The sequence below is a fragment of the Onychostruthus taczanowskii genome, unplaced genomic scaffold (assembly GCF_017590055.1).
Source record: "Onychostruthus taczanowskii isolate IOZ18803 unplaced genomic scaffold, ASM1759005v1 scaffold45, whole genome shotgun sequence".
NCBI classification, from domain to species: domain Eukaryota; kingdom Metazoa; phylum Chordata; class Aves; order Passeriformes; family Passeridae; genus Onychostruthus; species Onychostruthus taczanowskii.
In genome coordinates, this window is record NW_024502014.1 from 135,429 (window position 1) to 151,708 (window position 16,280).

The following is a 16,280-nucleotide window of genomic DNA, read 5'->3' on the forward strand; positions in this document are numbered from 1 at the left end:
GCTTGCGGCGAGCCCCGGCGGTGCCGGTGCCGAGCGCGCGGTGGCGCTGAGCGGCCGCGGAGGGAGCGCGGGGCTCCCCTCCCGGGGCTCTCCTCCCAGGGCTCTCCTCCCGGGGCTGTCCTCCCGGGGCTGTCCTCCCGGGGCTGTCCTCCCGGGGCTCTCCTCCCGGGGCTCTCCTCCCGGGGCTCTCCTCCCGGGGCTCTCCTCCCGGGGCTCTCCTCCCGGGGCTCTCCTCCCGGGGCTCTCCACCCGCCGCCGGCAGCAAGATGCGCTTGCCTGTCCCTGTCCCTCTTGTTCTCCACTCCCTCTCGACGTTTTCTGGTTTGTTTGCATGACATGTTATTTATGAAGATTGTAAAGGACGGTCATTTTTTTTTCTCAGGTGCACGTTTCTGGTTAGTAACTGCATGGAAATTACAAGTTTAGTAAGCTTTATTAAGAAAAGACTGTTATGAATTGAATCCTTTAATCATTTCAGAAAGGAAGTGGATCTTCCAGTGTCTTATCCTAAAACTAAGTGTCATCTCTCCCTATTGCAGTGGCACCTAAAGCCTGCTAGATGGTGCACATGGATGTTGAATGCTTCAGGTGAATCCAAGTTTCAGGCAGGCAGCAGGAGCTTTGCCATTCACTTCCCTAGAGTTTAAATCTCACAGACCAAAACGAAATACATATGTCCTATCTTCATTTATTTCTTCTCCTTTTGGACAGCAAAACTATGAATGTTGCAAAGCCACAGGATAAACAAAACATAGGACATACAAAGCATCTTTCGTAGGTCAGCACACTATTCATCCAATATCCTGTGTCCTCACAAGTTGGAAATGAAAACCCAGTTCTTCACCAAATTATAAGTTAAACCATATGCATGGGAAAGTCATTGGCAGGAGGTGGGAATGCCTGTAGAAACTTGATTCTGAAATTGCCAGGAATGAATGTGAATGGATCAGCCTCCAAGTTCATTTGTCAGTAATGTTGACACCTGTACAGGTGTCGTGAGCTAGCTGAGACTTTGTTCTGCACAAAAGCTTTTTGAAACATTTGAGGAGTTAGCCCTCACATGAAGAAAATACAGCTTAGGGCCATTTGTTTCAATTCTGTCATAGGTTTGTAAGCTATGAAATGTAATAGTTTGCAGAACTTAATTATTTTCTTGTAAAGACTAAAACATATAAAAACTAAACCAGAGTTACAGTGAAATAGTTTCAAGTTTTATATCTAAAGTCATTGCTTTGCAGTCACAGCATTAAATTTTTTATTTATTTTTTTCTCTTGTTGAATGTAAGCCATTTTCCAACTTGAAGCATGAATGATTTAATATCATATAGTCATATAATAAACTTGCCATTTTGATGGAGTTAGAAAGCTAAGGTTGGCACTTCCACATGCAAGTTGCTGACTCAGGACCTGAAGTTCCTGTGATTTGGCTAAGCCGAGTGGGTTCTGTTGTGTCTGTTCTGTGTAACAAACTGGTTTTAATCCAAGTGAGTCCCCTTTTTTGTTACGCATTTATTCGAAGTTGGGGATAAAGTCTGTGAAGAGTACTTTGCATATAATTACTTGCTCCATGGTTACATTTTTTCTTTCATTGCTGTTAGCTGTAGAACAAAAATGTTGTGTGAAAGTAATCCTATACTGTGGTCATTACTGTAGCCTAATTAAATTTCAGTTCCTTCAGATGACTGCCAATCGTGTTTTGATTTGACCTCTATCCTTCATGACATTGTTGATTACATGTGCTCCTTAAAATCAAGCTTTGACTTGGCTTTCTAAAGCCTTTGCTTCCATTTGCTCTTCTATTATGAGCTTTAACTTTTTTTTAAAAAGGTCACAGTGTTTCATAGGGGCAAAGCTCAGCTGTAGGGGGAAAGATCTCTCAAATAAGCAGATCATAGGTAAGAGTTTCCTGTAGAAACTAGAGGCAGACAAAACAGCTCAAAAGGCAGTGGTTAGTAGTTCTTAGATCAGAACCAGTGTGTTTTTCAATGTTTACAAGAATACAGAAAAAAGGTATCATTTTCAAGATATTTGAAGGTAGTGCCCAAATGTCACCCTTGTTGCCCAAAGACAGATATAGTAAAGAGGAAAGCATCTTAGGAAATGCAAATGGAGGAGTAATTTTATTTGAATCTGATTAATTAGGGTTATTTTGTGTTCTTATTTCTTCCACAGTGCCTAAATATTGGAGTTTTAGAAGCTCTTTAAGTAAAAATATGGTTACTTGGTAGTTGTAAGACAATTCCAGAGGTGTCAGCAGTCTCGCTTTGATCTCATTCTCCTTTCACCTGGTCATAGCAGTGAGGAGCACTCGCTCATCTCATCCTGGGCTGGTAGAACATTACCCAGAAGGTAGTGTGGCCTTCTATCCAGAGAGATGCACAGCAGCCATTTCCCTCTGGGAATCACCAAACAGATCTCCAACTTCTGTTAAGCATGTGCAGGGAGCTGCTGTCTTCACAGTCCCCTGCCAGCAGCTTCCCTGAGGACATTGGTGTGGCCTGTGTCTTATCAGGGGCTGCTTGTCATTTAGAGCACATTCGATTCTGCCCAAATCTCAATCAGTCACAAAGTGTGGGCTGTCTGTTTCTTAACGAGTTCAGGCTTGTGCTGGTGTCACCAGTGTGCTGGTGGCAGCATGACTCCTGTGCTCCCTTTGAGCTCTGTAGAGGTCCTGGTGCTCTGTGACACAGGAACTTGGGGACAGTGTGCTTGGAATCGGTCTGTATGGTCGTGTCTTCGATTTCCCCTAAGTTTGAACCCAAGCAATATCTCAGAGTAGACTTGCAAGCTTCCTGTGAGGATGCAAATTAATTATTTTTGCGTGACTATCATGTTTTTAATTCCCTGTAGATAATTTAAGAAATTCACCCAAGCCAAGTGTACTTTGATGTGAAAGACACTGGTTAAATGTTCAGATTCAGGTTTGTTTTTTTCTCTTGAGTTTTGGGGCAGCAGCATGAAACTAATGAATTAAAACCAGAAGAATGTGTAGGATGGTCTGTGTGTCAAAGTGCAGATAAGGTAGTTCCTGCTTTGTGTCATGGCAGAAAGTGCTTTAGAAAGCTGCATCTTCTCACAGAGGGAAGTAATCCTCAAGGGAGAACATACATCACTTGCAGACATCCTGTGATGGAGTGATGGTTTACTTAACTTAAGAATCCCAGATGACCAAAGCCTGTCTGCTGTGATTTCTTAGTTATTGATGAAGAGTTAGGCACTGATGTCCAGGTCCTAAAACGGATCCTTACAAAGTTCACCACATTTGTCAATGACTAAAAGAAGCCTATCACTTAAAGTTGACATTGAAAAATAGTGATAAACTGCTACATGAATAATGACATGTTTAATGCCTATTAATCTTTCTCTAGACCCATGTCTCTTGTACTTGAGGGTCATTGTGGTGTTGTCTGCTGAATTTATTTTTTTGCTAAAATTTTCTGAATGATGCAAGGATCAAAACATCTAATTGGAAGCTATTTTCTCTTCAGCACTGGTTCCTTGTGAGGGTACTTATTAATCAAAATTTAAGTACTTATCATGGAGAGATTAACTTATCATGAAGAGATTTACTGTTGGTATAAATTACAAGCTTGTAAATGGACCAATATGTGCTTTTGTTCTAAAGTAGTATGGAGCTGTGGAATGTAACATTGCCATTTCCAAAAACTGGAGAGGTCACTGTCGTGTATGTTGCACATTGTCAATTGCAGTAGACTCCACTTTGCCCATAGGAATGATAGCAAAGAAAAAATAATAGAACCATTTAGATATGAGGACTTAAATTTCTGACTATTAAGTGTTATAATCTAAAAATTCATCTAACCATTTCATTTTCTGCCATATTCTAGAGACACTTTAACTTAAATAGTCCTGATGGCATGTTACTTCATTATCTAACTAATTACTGAGTATGCTTTCATTTGGGTGGAGAAACACCCAAAAATATATCAGTTATTTTCTATGTTAAAGTCTTTACAGTTTTATAGCCTTAAGGTTACAGTAGCCTTTACATAAGTAGTTTATCTTCATCGCTGTGTATATCCTTTCTGCATGAGGAAAAGTTTGTCTTTTGTTACATCACTGCATAAATCATTGGGTAGTATTTCTGATTTGCCTCTATGCTTTTCACTATTTGCACACCAAATAATGAGCATCACCATGTTCTGATTCATCGTGTTTTGATTTGGAAGTTCAATCTTCCTGTATCTGTAAGTCTGATTCAGAGTATGAGATTGTTTTATAAGGTTGCCTTGTCATTCTGCTACTGTGCTCTTTCCAGCTGTCCAGTAAGCAACACAGTTAAGTTCTGTTGAAAGACTGAGTTATTAGAGTAGTTTTAATTAAAACTTCTGAGATGGAGACAGATGACTGAGAGATGCCCAAGTCCTACCTTGATATTGCAGACCTTGTGACTCCTATAAACTTGCAACTTAATACAGGGTAATGATCACTGGTACAATAGGCTGACCTCAATGACAGTGTAGAAATAGTTTGTGACCTCACATCACAGTTTGGTAATATTTTGTTTCCTTTTGTAGACAAGCAGGATTTCCATGAGGATGAATAGCTCATGGAAATGTCTGTTATATAAAGTCAGTAGTCTACATAATTGTCAGTTTTGCTTTAGCCCCATAGCTCAGTTCTGAAATGCTCTGTCAGAGACAGGATTTCATGCTTACCAGCCTGAGGAGCCCCAGGGATTGCTCTAAGCTCAGCCCGCTTCTGTTCTGTTTTCCTGTTCCACCAAAGAGGGGGCAAATGTGTGGCCAAAACTGTTTTGTTAAACTGAGATCTCTCGCCAATAAATCTGGAGCAGCTCTAGATCAAGACATTGATTAGTAGTCTAGTAATTCAACAGCACAATACACAGTTCCCATTTCTGGGGCTGAAGATCATTGTTAGTAATGCTAAAATAATTGTTGCAGCGCTTAGTAGCTTGCAAAAATAGCTGAAGTGTTTTCAGACAAGCTGCTTCTGCTGCTGCCTGTTTATCTTTAGTGTGAAATAAAGGTAATACTGTTTCATACAGGCAGCTGACAGCTTTGTTCAGTTGTGCTATGAAGGGATTAATAATTCATATGATAGTAATACTTGCAACAAAGTAACTTCAGTGATGGCAGCTGTGACTTGGGGTTTTTTTCTAAGAATTTTTTTCTTGATTTTATTATGTTTCTACATCAGGCTAAATATACAACTTGGAGGTGATCTGTTCCTGTTTAAGAGAAGGATTTGCCTACAACAGAGCAAACAAAACTGTATCTTTGTAGGAAACAGGCTCCTTGAAGTTTTCTCCTGTTATGGACCTGCAAAAGGAGATCAAACTGAATGCAAATTCAAATGTCCTGATAGATTGCAACACATATAAAAAATATAACATTAAAAGACAGGTACGACCATGTAACATCAGTTGGCATCTTCATTCAGTCTAACTACTGGTAGCTAATGACCATGCCAGCTACGTTCTGCAAGCTTGCATTTTAAAGGCTGTATATTCTTAATGATTCATGGATTTACTAAATGAACTATTATAAATTCCATTTAAACTTTTCAGGATTCTGCAGTGCTTTTATTACACTAATGAGCTAATTGTTTAAGAATCATTCACATGATTCATCCTCCTGCTCAGCTTTCTTTTGAAAAAACTTTTAGCTGCTGAAACTCTCTTGACAAACAATATTTATAGCGGTTTGACAGCAGGATGAAGAACAGCGTTTGTCTTTGTAAGAGCTTAAAGAAAAGACCTTTCCAGCACCCAACCATGCAGTTACAATCTTGACCTCTTTCTTTTGCTGGGAACATACATACAGCATACAAGCAGCACCTCCCATGTGTTTTCTTGACCCTTTGACTGTCCATTCACTTCCCATCTGTTTTGCAGCCTTAAAGGAACAGAGGGGGCCCTCTACTTATAAATCTGTCTTTGCAGCTGACAAATTATGTTCTGTCTCTTTAAGGGCATCCTGGGTGGTTTTGCCTTTTTTTTCCTTCTTCCCCCTTAAAACTTTAGCTTTGCTCTCAGTCTTACCCAGAGGAAAATATAGTATGTGAACAAGAGGAAACTGGCAAAAAATGTGATAGGTAGTTTAAAAGGATTTTCTAAAATTCAGCAGGACATGACCTTGCAGTGATCAGGGAATTATGGCAGTGTTTGCACGAAGCATGAGTAAGCGTGTTGCTGCAGGTAACTGTGGCTGGGAAGTCTGCTTTGTGAGGCATTATTTGGAGTGCCTGGGAGTGTGCTATCTCATACCATTTTAACAAGAACTAAAGCTTTCACATGGCCCTTAGAAAATCAAGGAATTTGGCACAAAAGGCTGAACTCCAAAGAGATGATTCCTCCCTCCCCCCTTGTCCACCTGACTGTTTATAGGGGTTTATACAACTATGGAGTTTGTGTCTTAGATAGCCCTAAGGTAAAAATCAGCTTTCAGTAGAAAACTTTGGATTGACATCTCTAGTTTTAATGCTGTATTTCTGGGCATTGTGATGAATTCTGACTGACACGGCTTTCCTTTTTACTAGAAGAAAGATGATGCATTCACAGCAGTAAATTCCAAATTTCTGCCTTTGTGGTTAACTAACCATAACATAGAAGTACCACAGCAAGCAGTGAGAATGTTTATAGGCAAGGAAGGGATTAAGAAAGGAAGGAAGATTGGGAAAAAAAAGTAAAAAAGGGAAGGGGAGAACTCAAGTCTAAACACAATACAGAGCAAAAGGAGCAACAACTATGAGCTTTCAAATATCAAAGCCATGTAAACATGAGTTGGAGCTAGAAGTCAGTTTAATGTAGAACAGGAGGATTTATAATAAGATATTAACATATTTTTGTGGTCATTTTATACTGTAGTTTCATCAAAGTACAAAATAAAAATGGATTTGTGTCCAGAAAGATCTTAGAATTTGTTTTGTTGCTGCAGTTGAAATTTGATATCATATGTGCACATTTGTAATTGGGAAGGGAAAGCTTTTTGATTTGCCCAAAGTGCTCTGGCACAGACAGACATGAACATCTTTTAAATTCTGTGCTAAAATTATTGGTTCTTTACAGGTAAATATGTATTTGAATGTCTCAAAATAAATTTGTCTTCAGAACGATAAGCAAGACAGGTTTTGTGAACAGAGGCCACATCCCTTAGTAAACCAATTAACACAACTGGAAAATACAAGAAAACCTTTTCTTGCCTCTAGGAGTGTGTTTGAAATAGTAATTTGTGTTTCTTATTTAGGATTATTTGGCCTTACATCAGGAGATTTGCTTGATAACTTGCTTCAGCTGTTTCATGTTAGCACTGTTTATTGCTAGCTAGCTAAGCTGAGGTATCTCAGGCAGCAATCAGAAAGCAAACCTTCCTTGTAAAACTGAACATTTCAGGGGGCTTCCCTTCTGGCCAGTTATGATAGTAGGAAAAGCAAACTCTATCTGTGCCTGCGTATTTCTGCATTCACAGTGTATTCCAAATCCTCATTACAGTTCAATTAGTCTGGTTTTGAGCCTTTTAGATTTGGGATCACAGGATTAATGAAAAGAAAATGAGCGGGTAGCAATATCATTTCATATGGAGATAAGGAGACACTGAGCATGAATGAGGATCTCAAGACATCTGAATAAAGAATTTCCTCATTCTGTCAGTGAAGTTTTATGGGATATGGAGGAAGGATTATGGGAATATTCATGACCAGATCAAGAGGCATAATGAGTTGATGTATGAACCAGCTTATCTTTTAGGTAAACATGGGGCAAATGGGAAATAGAATAACCATTCATGGCTCCTAGGCCTGTGAATTTTACTGTTCTAAGATGGAAACAAGGGTTTAGTTACAGTTATTCTTCATTGATTTAATTTGATTTTTGATCAGTGTTTAACAGGTGCTGGAAGAATTGCTTATTTGTAACTTCAGGTCTGCATTAGAGCTAGCAAAGAGCACATTGTCTTTCTAGAATCCAGTGTAAATATGTATTAAAACTTACACAGTACCTTGTAATAAGTGTAGCACTTTTGTTAAAGTTCCTTTTGTGACATGGGAGCATTGTATAAAAGAGCTTGGGTAGTTCAACCAGTTACAGAAGTAATTTGCTAGCAAGTTGAAGGCTTTTAATCTGTGGTTTACTTATCCTTGGAAAAACACAGTATCACAAGACATAGAGCAACAGGTCACTTTTTGTCTACCCCAAAATTTACTTCTGCAGTAAGTATTCTTACCTGAAACCCAGATGCTTTTCTGTGTTTGGCATGCATTCCTCAAAACAGTCATTGTAATTCACAAGTAAAAGTTGTTACAAACACTGATAGCTTGATCTAAGTGTCAGTCAAAACCCTATAAATGTGGGTACAGAGCTTGTGCATTTCACTTTCCCTAAAGCTGGGTAGCATCTGATTATTGAATTGTGGGAATGAATAGTTGTTCCACGTACAAAGTCACATGGTGCTGATGTAACTGCACAGTTACCCCAGAACTGCACTGCCTGCACATGCACTCCTCCATTAGAATTCTCTCCAAGCACTTATATTTACTAGTTTATTAAGATGAGTGTTGTGTAAATGCATAACTCTACCCTCAGCCTGTTTCAAAAGTGACCCAGTTCAGCAGACTGCTTCTCTGAGCTACAGAATGGACTTGCAGAAGAGTGTTACAGGTTGCCTGAGATCTGCTGCTGCAGAAGGCTTTACCATGGCTAAAAATACTGGGCATAGCATGAATAATTGCAGCTATTTGGCACTCATTGTAGCTGTTCTTTTTTAAGAATAGCCAGCATATTATTTCAAAGTATTAAATTACCTCAAGACCTCATAATTACTACAGTTAAGTAATCATTTCAATTCAGTCCAAGTATAAAAACTAATAAGGTGCTCGTAGTATGCAGTCAATTTTAGTATACATGTTCTCTAAGCAAACACAGCTGATTCAGTATATTCTGGTGGAATACATATTTACTATCCTGTTATTTTAATATGCCTTAATCAGAAAATTAGAATAGATTTGTTGGCACAAACCTTTTTTTAAGGGTGAAATAATAATTACGGGGTTTTGCTGATGCTATTAATTTGCAGAGCTGGAATATTTCATTAGCAAGAGGTTGAGAAAGGAAAATACTTGCATTTAATACTGCTAAATCTGCCTGCTTTCACTGGGTCTAATGGCTTGATCAATACAAAGAACACACTTGGGAAAACATGTTGCAATTGGGAAAAAAGGTGCCACAGAAAACCACTGAAAGTACAACATAAAGAGATCTTCAGAGTTGCGAGATCTCATTCCCAGTTATCACAGGCAGCTGCTGTTCATTTTGGAGAGCAGGGTCCAGGATTAATAATTTCCAAACCCAGAATCATTATAAAGTATTTGGGGTGGGAAGGGACAGTAAAGATCATCTCGTTGCAACTTCTCTGCCATGGTCAGGGGCACCTTCCAGGTTGGTCAAAGCACCATGCAGCATAGTGAGGTCAAAGAATAAGTTATTTCTGTCCAAAATAGTAGAACATTATTTCAAAGGCTGATTTTGTAAACATTTATTGAGCAACAGTATTGGAAGCTGAGCTAATTAAGTTAATTAATTAAGTTACCTGAATTAATGCCATAGAAATATTTTCTATACACTAGAGGTTTATATACTGGCATGCAATGCCTATTCTTTTTTTCATTTAAAAATATAGTAGTGAAAACAGTTTGCATGTGCTCAGTAAGGAGAAGTGATCATAGGACTACCTTTTTTTCCATTGATGGCTTTCAAGGTTTCTACTGAACTAAATCAGAGTTAATTTTTTTTTAACCTGGTAAAAATCAGCTACTGCTGTTTCTTAATTGCCAAGGTACAGCTTTTGCCCTCACACTGACTGTAATCTTCATTTAATATCAAAGTACCTTAAAAGAAAAAAAAATCAGCTGAAATTCAATAAGATTCTTTGGTTCTTCGGTGTTTTCTCTAGGAGCTGAGTGTGATTCAGCATCACTGTACTTCTGTTTGTAGATAAGCACCACTGGGGAGGGCACGCTGAAGTGTTGAAAGTGTCAGTGGCTTACCCCTCATCACCTCAGAGTTGCAAGATAAAGAGAGAAGCTTGAGGTTTCTTCATACTCATACTTCATACTCATTTATTTCAAATGCTCACTAAAATTCTCTACTTCTGTTAGAACAGGACTGCAGGGGTTTGTTGAGTTGTTGTTGTTATTATTATTACTCTAGAATGGATTTTATGTTTATGTTTGGTTTTATGTTTGTTTGTGGGGTTGTCATTTTGTTAGATCAAACTTCCAGTTTCCGTATCTACTTTAGAGTTCTCTTTAGAGGTCGTTTTTTTCCACTTGTGCTTACATATCCCATTTAAAGCTAACTGTTTTCTTTTTGTTTTGCTGTTACTTCAGCTCAGCAAAGTTGATAACATATGGTATTGATAAAGAGAAGAAAAAATGAAAGTTTTTTTTAAAAAGCTCAAACCCTGTATCTCAGACAAGGGAACATACGGCTTTAATCCAATAGTATTTTTAGCTTGGAAAAAAATATTTGTCTGTGTTTATGCTCATCTAACTTATTTTTGTCTGTCCTATTGCTCTCCCCCCGTTCCTTCATATTTCTGAAGTGTGTTTTTTTCATGCCTATAATCACACACAGAAGGAGCTTCAAATGAGGATGTGGTGAGAGAGAATCAGGAAATCTCACAGGCTTTGGATTCCAACTGCGTTCTTAATCTTGCTTCATAAGCAATTTAATAAATCAAATAGGTTATATGATGACAAGTGTTGTATGGAATTGAGAAAAGAGTGGAAAAATGCCTAAACCCCTGGATTTTTTGCAGTCTATTTTGCCTTTTCATTCCTAATAACTATTTGTAGTTATGGTCAAGTCTTGTTTTGGTAGGGAAGTAAACTCCCAGATTTAGTTTTTGTGTAAAATGAGATTCTGCCCACATCCATCTGGTTACTACTGAAATGTAAGAAAATAAAATGCAAGTTTTAAACATTCTTAAGATCATGTCTGCCCTTTAGAGGAGGTGTCTTGAATACTGACATGTGTTTCCCTGAAATTCTCTTGGGTGAAAGGGCATGAGCTTTCAACTTTATTTAGAATGATTAGTGGTGTTTGTTACACTTGCTGTGGAGAATGAGGACATTTGGTTGAAGAAGGGGCTAGTGGGCATTATTTAAAACCTGAGAGCTCCCTGCATGTAACAAGTGTACAGTAGTTCTGCTGTGCATCATCTGATGGAAATTTCACATTTTTGAAATACACTTCTAGTATTGGATTCCTTCAGGAAATTTTTGAATTACTAAATTAGCAGCATAATCATAAAATATATCTGTAGTTCTTTGAACAGGACTTGAACAGGGTTTCCTTTTTTCTGATACAGAAAAATGTTGTAAACCTCTGTAATTTAGAAACAAAAGGCTTAGGGTAATATTGATGACAGAATTAATTTTTGTTTGTGTTTGCATGTTTTGGTTTATGGTTTTTGTGTGGGTTTTCTTTTCTTTTGGTACCTGTCTTCAGGTACTTAATAGTAACAAGTATTAGAACAGGGATCTTTTTATTTCCACCAGAAAAAGTTCGGGAAATCCAGGAGAAGCTTGAAGCTTTCATAGAAGCCCTCCATCAAGAAAAGTAGATTGTTCAAGCAGGTAATCATGTTTTGATCATAAAGAGATTGCTACAGTTACCTCTGTATAATTTCTCTATATCTCTATATATTATTGCTCTATATAAAATCTGTATCTGTATATATTATTGCTCTATATAAAATTATCCATCTCATTTAAATGCATGTTTTCATACAGACTTTGTGAAAATTCCTGTTTGTTTTATTCTATTCTCTGGCTGCTGCTGCTGCTTCTTGCTTCTAATCTGCAGAACAACACTTGCTGCTTTTACCCTACAAGCAGATATGAAACTTAGTAAAAATACAATTACTGATCAGTTACTTAAGTATTGTGAATCACTGTAGGCTACTTGATTACTTTCAGTTCAATATTTTTATTTGTATTACGAGAAGAAAGCATAACTAGCTGGAATCAAAATTAATGGAACACTTTTCTATGGAAGTATTTTGGTTCTTTTGTTTTCCTTAAAGACACTGTATATTGTTAGCAAAAATATTTGCATGCAGGTAATTTCCAAATCTCATTTCTATTGATTCTCAAATCCACGAGCTCAAGTGCTGTCATACATTTGTACATATTTTAAAATAATTGTCATTCTGTTTCAACAGCAACTTTACACAAGAATGCTGCCTTCTCCAGGATACCCTGCACAAAGACTGAATTGAAATGGCTTTTGTGTCCCATTCTCTTTCCTATCTTTTGGGGAGCATCCTGAAATGTTGAAGGAGAAAGAAAATAATGTCCCATGGGATTGAGAAGTTCAGTTAAAATCCACCTGCTCATTTAATTTTTGAAGCTACATGCACAGAAGAATCTGATTTGTGTTTTAATGAGATTGCTTGGGAGCTTGCTGAAGTTGTACATTTAAGTGGCTTTTTTTCCTGAAAGGGGAAAAAAAGCTTGTTATTTTTAGTGTGTGTCCTGTATGGTAGAGCTGGATCAGATTCATAAAATGATTTTATCTGTTGTCATTTTCTTGCCTGCAGATGATGCTGGAGTTTGACATAACATTTTAGTATTTGTATGTACATCAAAATGCCCTTCTAAGTAATGCCATTTGTATCTGTTATGCTCTGTGTTGAAGCATTTGCTGATCACTGTGGTACAGATTGAAAAGCACTGTGTTGACATCCTGAGAGGAAGTGGTGGATTTTGTTAAACTCCTAAACTATTGAGAGATGTCAGCCAAGCAATTCTTGTAGTTCTTTCACCTGAAAGCACAGACTGCTATTCAGTGACACCTTAAAAGGTTTAGGCTCAGGAAATAATGTCAGCAGCTGGTCCTTTTACCTGTTCTTTCCTGATATATGTTGTTACTCTTGAATGTCAGCCGATTACATTTCATTTCTGGGATTGCACAGACTCAGATTTCCTTGTTAACTCCTCCCTTCACCTTAGGTACAGAGTAACCTGATGGAATAGATGTGAAATGTAAAAAGAATGTATAATTCCAACTTCTCCAACTTCCTAACTAAAACAAAAAGGAAAAATGTCATTAATTTAATTTTTACTAATAGCTACTGTAAGACCAAAATCACTTATCTAAGAACGTTATGCACAAGGTCCTTCCACACCCACTTGATGTCTATCATTCAGTAAAATTAGTAAGGCACTGAAAACTGCCTTTCTGTTTTGCCATAGAAATGTTACTTCAGACAATTTTAAGCATGATATAAGCTCTCTATCATAGGTGCCTGGTGGTTAATCACCACCACATTTTTCTGCCCACACTTTGCCACGAATGATCTGGATACACTTCTGAATACTCCTGTGGAAGAAGGTGTTCGGCCTGAAACAGTTTGTGTTGCAGTTGTCTGATTATGTACATTAAAAAACTGACCTGGATTTATTTTCCCTTTTGAAAAGGCAAGTGATTTTGATATGTAGAAATGAAAAGAGAGGAATCTGAATGTTTTCCAACAGATACTCTTTTGTTTTGCTCTGAGAGGAAACAATACATTTTGGAAAGATGTTCCCCAAATGTTTGGACATAAAATATTCAGCCATGTGGACAAAAAGCTAACATAGAGCTTAAAATTATGTTGAAAGGTTAAATATTTCAGGGTGATCTAACTGAATGTTTGGAGATTTTCTGTTTAAAATTAATTCCTGAAAATGAGTGTTTAAGAACCGAAAAATGAAAAAATGGCTTTTGTCATGACCATCCTCTGAAGATAACTTCAGAAATGTAAGTTTGCCCAACTTTGAAGGCAGACACCTTTGTGTATAGCAAGTGAAAGAAGTCTGTACTTTGTAAAAAAAAACCAAACAAAGAAACAAACAAAAACTTTTGCATTTACCTAGAGATCACTGTTTGAAACTTCGGTGTAATGTAAATGTTGCAAAATATCGCATCCAGTGGCCCAACGTTCATTTCTTTTAGTGTGATGTTCCTATGGGTTTAGTTCCAACTTCTCTGTGCTGCTCATCTAAGACTTAGCATGATGTATTCCATGGAAACTAGGTATTTATTGAATAAAAATGTAACTGAAGGAATAATAAAATGTGGGTTTTGAACACGGTGTTATTGCACCTAACTAAGAAGTCTCTTTGACCTTTTTTTTCTCATTTGTTAAGTTGTGAACAGCTGTACATTAAGGATATCAGTATGTGTTAATGATATCAAAATGCCTGATTGAGCAGACCTGGGTCAGCACCAGGTCAGCAGTGACTGTACCTATTGTTGTCTTTATTATATAAATTAATGTACCATTTATGTAATATATTTAGACAAAGATCTTATATCAAGCAGCATAATAAGGATTTGCTGAATGTTACAACAGTATTGAGAAAATACTTTACAGAAAACACAATTATTTGAACTGCCTAAAATTCATGTGGTTCTGAAGAGTATGTTATTCCAAACTGGTTTGTACAAGTTCACAAGTGTTCTGTATTTCTTAGGCTACCTTCAGATTCTGGAGACAGCAGTTCATTGTAAGGAGCAATGACTAATCTGAAATTTCTGTATCTTTTTAAGTTTAGGGAGGAGAATCACCAAATGCAAATATTGTTGTTGTTTCATAAATGGAGATTTCATTTCCAAAGCATGTTCATTACTATTATGTAGATATGCTAAGCTATTTCTGTTTTTTATAAAATGAACCATTTATGAGCCAAGGTTTAAATACTAATGGCCAAGAGGTATTCTGACACTTTTTCATAAAAAATATACAAATAATGTCTTTTCAAATGTCAGGAATTACTCCTCAGAGGTTACAAGTAAGTTCATCCTAAATAATCAGACTATGAGAGAAATATAATATTTTGGAAATGTTTAGAAGTGTAAAAACCAAACATAGAGTGTGAATATATCAATGAAGTTCTTAGTTATTTCACACGCACTGGTGTGTGCTCTTTCACCATCAAAGCCACATGAATCTGGTTCTTTGCTGAGTATATTTTTGAACATAAACTGAGTTATGACGTAGTTCCAAGGCTAAAGTTTTAGTGAATTTTCATGTATCTTAATGTAGCTTAGTAATTCTTAACAATTGTATTTAAAAATATGCAAGAGATTTCATAATTTGAAGTGATGAAATATGGGGATTTCTAAACCTGACCCAGGACCCCTTGAGTCAGCTAGAGCTCTTTGTTCTCAGTGGGATTTGGTACTGGAGAGCTGTGGGATGTTCTTGTGTCAGGGAAGATACTGCTGTATGAACTGTCTGTAGATACCTCTGTGTTCTTGCAGAGCTGAAGTGTGACATGTTTTTTGACTGTTTGGAATGTGTTTCTGGGTCCTGAGGTGCTTTAGGGAAGTCTTCCAGCAATGCTTCCTTGCACAGATGGGATGTACAGTGGTAAAGTTTACTCAGATTCTGGGAATACCCTCACAAGAACTTAACATTAATGGCTTTCTGAAGAAACTTACCATCTTAGTGAATTACCATATCCAAGCAACCTTTTTCTTTTTAAACGTCAGTCTAAAGTTCTTGGATCCTGTTCTATTTTTTAATTAGTCCAGTAAGCCATCTTCCCTTGCAGTAATCTTTATAGACCATGATCAATCACTTGCTAGTTTTTATTCAGTAAGATAAATTAAATGCATTATAAAACCCTTGCAAGACAGGTAACTCCTAAAGCTGTAGTGTCACAAGTGCTATGAGTGACGGCTGCTATCACAGAGCTTTAACAGCATATAGGTGTTGCCAGGCATTTTTTAGTATAAAGTACTATACAGAAAGGATGGGAAGAAGCTGGAATGGTACAGAGATTGTAATGGTTGTTTACTGTGGTGCTGGAATGGAAAACCCATGCATATTTCTGTGTATACAAATCTTGCTTGCATCTGCCATCACCTCAGTGCTTCGGCGCATCAGAAGGTGAAATTATCCAGGCTGTTGTTCTGTAAGAAGTGCTGAAAGGCAGAGACATGATTTTAGTTTTGACTAGTAGTGATTGAGGAAGTAGTTCTGAAAGTACTGGTGAGACAGTCCTAGAGCCAACCTGACAAATTGTTCTAGAAACGTTTCTGAAATTGACTCAAGTTTCTTGGGACTGGCTTTGGGTGCTGTTCCAATGCCAGTTCCAGAAATATTTCTAGGCCTATCTGCTGCAAAGCAGTTCATTGCGCATAGCTGCAAATGCTTGTGGGTTTGTGTTGCATGTTGCAGAGCACTGATAGAAAACTGTTTCTTTGCTGCTCTTGGAAGTCTGTAGGCTCCAAGAGACTTCCAGAGCAG

General features: G+C 37.6%; 1 protein-coding gene across 4 annotated transcripts in view; it reads left to right on the forward strand.

Moving 5' to 3' along the window:
• Positions 1 to 14,132, forward strand: part of OPA1 (OPA1 mitochondrial dynamin like GTPase) — a 52,095-nt gene extending 37,963 nt beyond the window's left edge. For all 4 annotated transcript variants that reach the window (XM_041414324.1, XM_041414326.1, XM_041414325.1 and 1 more), the window contains 2 exons: positions 11,539 to 11,616; positions 12,204 to 14,132. In XM_041414324.1, coding sequence (XP_041270258.1) covers positions 11,539 to 11,603 — 65 coding nt within the window. In that variant the 3' untranslated portion in view covers positions 11,604 to 11,616; positions 12,204 to 14,132. The remainder of the gene's footprint in view (positions 1 to 11,538; positions 11,617 to 12,203) is intronic.
• Positions 14,133 to 16,280: the final 2,148 nt, after the last annotated feature.